A 7,294-nucleotide genomic window follows, 5' to 3' on the forward strand; every position below is an offset into this window, starting at 1 on the left:
CACTGGAAGCACTGAATTAACCATTTTTGAAAGCATTGAGGCATTATTTAAAACTTTAAACAGATTTGTGGGTTTTGTATACTGTTTCAGGAGTTATAAAAGGAGAGAAAACCTAATAGAGAATTATGTAAAAGTTGAATTGGGAGTTAGTGGGATTGTATAGAGCCACAGTTTTACCTGAAGGCTCTGCCATGGTTCAGAGAGAAAGAGCATGAGTGGGGATGGGGACAGACTCTCTGCTGAGTGCAGAGCCCAATTTGGGAGTCCATTCCAGGACCCTGAAATCATGACCTGAGCTGAAGTCAAGCACTTAACTTGACTGAGCCACCCACATGCCCCAAATGATTTTTATTTAAAAACATCATTACAATTGTAATGATTATTGCAGGTTCTATTTGGGTGTAAACGTTTTTGTTTAAAGGAAACCTAGGGGCACCTGGGTGACTCAGTTAAGCATCCCACTCTTGATTTGGGCTCAGGTCATGATCTCAGGGTTGTGAGATCAAGCCCTATGTTGTGCTCTGGGCTGGGCATGAAGCCTGTTTAGTTTTCTTTCTTCCTGTCCCCCTCTGCCTTCCCTCTTTAAAAAGAGAGAGAGAGACACACACACCTACATTGAGATTTATTTGTTAAGCAGGAATTTTAAAAGTGTATCCCAATTTGCCCAGTAAATACACATAGATACTGTGGATTTTTTTTTTTTTAGTACTTTTAAGTGTAATAGGAAAGGATACTTGATTATGAATATATATAAACAAGTAATATTTAACTTTCTTCCCCCCCCCCCGTTCCATTTCCTAATGTTACAATTTTGACTGTTCTAGGGGCTATAACCATATTTAAGCCATTTACTTTAAATGCTTGTGTTTGTGTATTTTGTATTTTTTTAAGCCTCCTCCCTGTCAGCATAGACCCTCCCTCCCCCTGCCTTTGTTTTTCTTGACCTTACCTTTGAGATTTTGGCTTAGCAGTACTTTATCATAGCACCTAACCTGATCTCTTTTGTATGTACTTGTTTATAATCCATGACTGGTTATAAACTTCTTGAGAGCTAAAGTCTTAATCTTGTTCACCAGGCTGTCCCCTTTATTAAAGAGCACCTGGCAATGTAGTTAGATGCTTATTTAGTTAATGGAAAGAAATATTGGACATATACCAAGTGTAAAAAATACTATTTTCTGAGTACTCAAGCTATTGCTGATTTTTAATGGTAATTTTTATCATTTTGAAAACCGTGAAATAATTTTAAGGAGAATTACAAAAAAGATACAAGTTAGTAGTTTCCAATAATAAGTGTAGTCGCTAGGTGTCCTGACTTGTACCCTCTGCCTAAGTTCCAAAAATAAGCCATTAGAATCCAAGGACATTGATTATAGTCTCCAAAGGAAAAAGGTACTCTGAATAGAAGAGACTTGGTTATGGTGTTCATATTGTGAGGCAGCACTGTACTTTCTTGGGAATAAGAAAAAGAACTGCTGCTCTTCACCTACCCCCAACACCTCTCTTGAGGAATAGAGACAAAGAGACACTGCAGATGTTGGAAGTTACCAATAGTTGTTGGGAATTTATTATTTTGTTGTAAATTTCCTTTTATTGTATTACTTTGCTTTTTTTATTCCTGTTTGTATGGCTAAGAAAATTTACTTCCTGGGGGTTTATCATTCTTGTGTTTGCTCCCTTAGCATTTGACATTGTGCAGCAAAGAAATGGTTATGGAGAAGCCCAGTCCGCTGCTTGTAGGGCGGGAGTTTGTGAGGCAATATTATACTTTGCTGAATAAAGCTCCAGAATATTTACACAGGTAAGTTCTAAATGGGTTATTTAGTATTTTTATTTAGTTTTGTTTTCTTGAAAACATATATTTTGTCTTTCCTATTCATGTTCTGATTGTTTCTTTGCAAACCATAACCAATATTTTTTATTTTTATTTTTTCATAACCAATATTTTAACTGTCTAATGGCTAAAACCATTTTTCCCCAAGTTTTTTAAAAAATGAAATCATTGAACACCAATAAAAAATAAATTTATTATTAAAAAAAATAAAATAAAATTTCAGTCATGCTACATGAATAAAAAGAAAATGAAATCAATGAGTGACTGGTAGCCCAGTCAGTTAAGTGTCTGGCTCTTGATCTCAGGGTCATGAGTTCAAGCCCTGTTTGGAGCTCCATGCTGGGTGTGGAGCCTACTTTAAAAAAAAAAAAAAGAAAGAAATCCATGGTAGGAAAAATGCTTCATATTATATCCTGTTAATATAACACATTCTGGTCTGTGTACACGTACAGAATTATATCCTTCAGTATTTTGTATTTCATTTAAATAAACCTTGGGCTTGACAACTAATGGCTTCTAGTCTGCAATTTGAAATCACAGTCATAAGTTGTCTTTTTTTAAGTTCCTTATAGCAGTATTAAAAATAGTCATTTAAGTAATTGCAAAATTTTCTTCTGATTGATCTGTAAAATAGTATTCATTGGTAAAACAGCAGTAGGAGCCTTGTATACTATTTTGGCAGTAGTTGGACATATGTAAGCTTATTTTTTCCAGAAGTTGAGATCAAATTGATACTATGAGTAGTATTTATAATTTTTGTTCTTCCTGTGTATTTTAGCAGGTGGAAGACACGTGAGACTTTTTAAGAATTAGATTTCACAAGCATTTGTTGTTGAACACACCAGCCACATGAGTTAAGGGATAAATCATTGCCACTTCATATGGGAAGAGCTGTTAAAAGGACTTAGGTTCTTTTAGTTAGGTCCTCTTTATAAGTATTCTGGGCATTCTAAAGTTAGATTTTGCAGTGTCTTATATTAATTCCATAAGGTGTTTTCCTGTAACAAATCCCCCTCCTCAAGAAAAATTCCAAAAGTGAATAATTATACATTTTTTGAATTATAGAAATAAAAGATAGTCTTGTTGACAGTGTATATAAAGGAGTTTGGGGAGGGGAGAATGGAATAGGGCCTTTCCTTATCTGAAATTTAGTCTTTATATAATATATGTATTAGCATGGTTTGTTTTTTAAACAGGGAGGTTTTGTTCTGTTTTTGTAGTGACAGGCTCTCCACCATTATTTCAAAATAACTTCATAAACTTTTTTTTTTTTTTTTAAGATTAATTCATTTGAGAGAGGGAAAGAACAAGCAGAGAGGAGGGGCAGAGGGTGAGGAAAAAGCAGAAATCCCCAATGAGCAAGGAGCCTGATAATGATGCTGATGCTAAGTTTGATCTCAGGGACCCTGGGATCATGACCTGAGCCAAAGGCAGATGCTTAATCTTAATCAACTGAGCTGCCCAGTCTCCCCCATAAACTTCTGTTTTATACTTAGCTTATGTAACCAATCTACCTATTAATGAAAATTAGTCTGTAATTTTTCACTTGTTAACAAACTATGATCAGAATCCTTACACATACATCTTTGTGGACGTTTCTTAAGTTCCCAGAAGTAGAATTGTTTAAGATATAATCATTTCTAAGGCTTTTTTTTTTTTTTACACTTAACAGCCAAATTGTCCTCCAGAAAAATAATAGAAGTTTACATGTTTGCCAGTGGTACATGCGAGAAAATAGTGTAAACTTAAAAAACACAGGTAGTAGTTAAAAACATGGACTCTGTAGCCAGACTGTCTGGGTTCGTGTCTTAGCTACTGCACTTGGTAAATTAATTTAATCTCCTCTGAAGCTCAGTTTGCTCATTTACATAATAGTGCTTATTTCATGGTGTTATTAGGGGAGGGGTAAATAAATTAATACATATAATGCTCTGAGAACATTGGTTGGCATAGAGGAAGTCTTTTATGTTTCGTTCACAATAGGAGCTGAGTTCTCTTTATGAAAAAATTAACTTTGCATGTTTGATAATCCTAATTAGAAAGATAGGAGTTCTTAAAAAAAAAAAAAAGATAGTTCTATTGTTTTATTTATTTATTTATTTAAGTTTTTTTTTTTTAATGATTATTTATTTATTTATTCATGAGAGACCTAGAGAGAGAGGCAGAGGGAGAAGCAGGCTCCATGCAGGGAGCCCAGCGTGGGACTCGATCCCAGGTCCCTAGGATCCCAACCTGGGCTAAAGACAGCACTGGACCTCTGGGCCACTGGGGCTGCCCTTAATTTATTATTATTATTATTTTTTAATTTTATTTATTTATTCATAGAGAACACAGAGAGAGAGAGAGAGAGAGAGAGGGGGGGGGGGGGGGCGGAGACACAGACAGAGAAAGAAGCAGGCTCCATGCAGGGAGCCCGATGTGGGACTCGATCCCGGGTCTCCAGGGTCACGCCCTGGACCGAAGGCAGCGCTAAACCACTGAGCCACCTGAGCTGCCCTGTTATTATTATTTTTAAAAATTTTTATTTATTTATTCATTAGAGAGAGAGGCAGAGACACAGGCAGAGAGAGAAGTAGGCTCTTTGCAGGGAGCCCAATGTGGGACTTGATCCTGGGACCCAGGGATCATGCCCTGAGCTAAAGGCAGATGCTCAACTTCCTGAGCCACCCAGACGTCCCTAATTGTTTTAGATAATGCCAGAGAATCATGTACTTAAGAGCAGTGTAAAATATTAATGAGATATTAAATACTGAAATAATGTAGATTTTATTTGGTCTCAATTATTTCAATTACTGTAAATCTAAATAAACTGCTTTAAGTTTTTGGAATTAGTAATCACTTAGAATTTTGAGTAAAAAGTTAAAGAGCATCTGGTTCCCGAACAAATCTAAGTAACTCTATCTAAAGAGAAAAACTGATCAATTACTACAGCATCAGTATTTAGAATGTATTTTGAATCTCATTCTTCCACTTCAAAAAGTAGGTGTGATAGGAATCAGAAGAGAATTGCAAGTGGTTGAGTATTTTCAGTGTGCCAGGCACATTAAGAATTCTCTCATTACTCATTTAATTCTTAGAATAACCCTATGCAGTAACTGTTTTGTTTGATAACCAAGGAAATGGAATTTAAGGACCATAAGTAACTTTATCAATATTATATAACTATTGAGTGACAGAGCCACACATGCAAGCTAGGTCTTTTTTGTACCAGAACTTTACTGTTTCTTAGGCTTCTCTTGATATTGAATGTTAATCAGTTATTGGCTTTATAGGTTTTATGGCAGGAATTCTTCCTATGTTCATGGTGGAGTAGATGCTAGTGGAAAGCCCCAGGAGGCTGTTTATGGCCAAAATGTAAGTATCAATTTCCTATACATTTTAGATTTTTTCCTTTTTTTGTGTGTTAAGATAATTGAAAATAGCCTTTTTGTGCTCATGGATTTCTTCCTGAATGTGATCATTGCTTGTAACTAGAATTTATGTTACAATAATTGTTAAATGAGCTTTTGGTCCTTATAATGTATCCATTGTGTTTGAAACAAGGTGTTAAACTGGGTTGGATACAAAGAAGAAGATGGGATATTATCTTTGATGTATTTTATACAGGAAACAATTGAGGACAGTGTAGTAAATTTATACAGATGTAGGCTAAACCATATGTTACAAGAATGCACAGAAGCATAAGTGCCTTATGACATTATAGAGGATGTGGGACTTTAGCTAGATGGTGAATTATAGAATTTGTGTTTACCATACAAGAGGAAATTAAAAGTAGGAGAAATGGCACCAGCAAACCCAATAAAGTAAAATCAGCTGTGAGGTCAAAGGGTAGTCAACACAGTTGTGTGAATGATTAAAAACTTAATACAGAATAGCGGGAGAAAGCTATACAAAGCCCTTATTATTGCTTAATATGGGGTAGCCGTAGTGATCTCTTATGTCGAACTGTAACATGTTGAAAATGTTGGTTTAGAATATCAACCTGGCAATAAGGTATTATGGTGGGAAAAAATTCAAGTGAGGTAGAAAGATTACATAGTTAAATTTTAGAGTTGTGAGGTAATCAAAGTCTATAGTAATAAGTAATGAAGTATCATAACAGTTTGTATTTCCTCCTTCCTTTTTTTCCTATTAAAGGATATACACCACAAAGTATTATCTCTGAACTTCAGTGAATGTCATACTAAAATTCGTCATGTGGATGCTCATGCAACCTTGAGTGATGGAGTAGTTGTCCAGGTCATGGGTTTGCTATCTAATAGTGGACAGCCAGAGAGGAAGTTTATGCAAACCTTTGTGCTGGCTCCTGAAGTAAGTTTTCATTTCACTTGATTTTCATTTGTATGATTTTTTGGTTATTCGTTTCTTGAAGTGTCCAGAGTTTCTTCAGGTTATGCATGTAGCTAAATTTGAGAAATTGATATTGGACCTATTGATAAACATTTGACCCTTGAGCAACGCAGGGATTAGGAGCACTAGCCTCCTGTGCAGTTGAAAATCTACATACAACTTCTGGCTTTTCAAAAATTTAACTCTACTGATTGCCTATCATTGACCAGAAACCATACTGATTGTATAAATAGTCATTTAATACATATTATATAGTTTATATGTATTCTATAATTCTATATTGTATTCTTACAATAAAGTAGGCTAGAGAAAGAAAAATATTACATAAAAAATACATTTACAGTAACTCTCAGAAAAAAATCATGTGTAAGTGGAGTCATGCAGTTCAAACTTGTGTTGTTCAAGGGTCAACTGTAATTTATTTGAGCTTTGTGTGTGTGTATACACTTTCCCTTCTTTTTAATTTCTTTTCACTTTGCCTACTTAGAAGTAAAAGTCTATTGATAACAAATAACAATAGATGACTAAGATTACAGGAATAATATAAAATCTTATTTAGTAATTTCTGTTAAAATGGCAAAGTATCATTTGTTAATCAGTCTTGGTTCTCTGTTGAGTAGCCATTTCTTGAGTTCCAGTATTTGAATGGTCTACAGTATACTTTATATTAATATAGCATGTTCTATTCTAGAAAATTATATGTAGTCTACATTATATTTTATAGTGTTAAAATAGATATTGCGGGTACCTGGGTAGCTTAGTCATTAAGCGTCTGCCTTTGGCTTAGATCCTGATCCTAGAGTCCTAGGATTGAGCCCCAATTGGGCTCTCTGCTCAGTGCTGAGCCTGGTTTCCCTCTGCCTGCCTCTCTCTCTCTCTCTCTCTCTCTCTCACGAATAAACAAAATTAAAAAAAAAATAGATTTTGCATGTGCCATGTAATTTGTTCTTTTTATTCATTGTCATGTTTGTGTGTACCTAATGGAATATTTGGATTTCATTTTCCTGTAGGGATCTGTTCCAAATAAGTTTTATGTTCATAATGATATGTTTCGTTATGAAGATGAAGTGTTTGGTGATTCTGAACCAGAACTTGATGAAGGTGAGGTTA

General features: G+C 35.0%; 1 protein-coding gene across 44 annotated transcripts in view; it reads left to right on the forward strand.

Moving 5' to 3' along the window:
- The window catches only part of G3BP2 (G3BP stress granule assembly factor 2), an 86,342-nt gene that overhangs the window by 66,418 nt on the left and 12,630 nt on the right, over positions 1-7,294 (forward strand). For all 44 annotated transcript variants that reach the window (XM_072745465.1, XM_072745492.1, XM_072745475.1 and 41 more), the window contains 4 exons: positions 1,683-1,801; positions 5,107-5,188; positions 5,972-6,145; positions 7,195-7,285. In XM_072745465.1, coding sequence (XP_072601566.1) covers positions 1,707-1,801; positions 5,107-5,188; positions 5,972-6,145; positions 7,195-7,285 — 442 coding nt within the window. In that variant the 5' untranslated portion in view covers positions 1,683-1,706. The remainder of the gene's footprint in view (positions 1-1,682; positions 1,802-5,106; positions 5,189-5,971; positions 6,146-7,194; positions 7,286-7,294) is intronic.

The sequence above is a fragment of the Vulpes vulpes genome, unplaced genomic scaffold (genome assembly GCF_048418805.1).
Source record: "Vulpes vulpes isolate BD-2025 unplaced genomic scaffold, VulVul3 u000000899, whole genome shotgun sequence".
Taxonomy (NCBI): Eukaryota; Metazoa; Chordata; class Mammalia; order Carnivora; family Canidae; genus Vulpes; species Vulpes vulpes.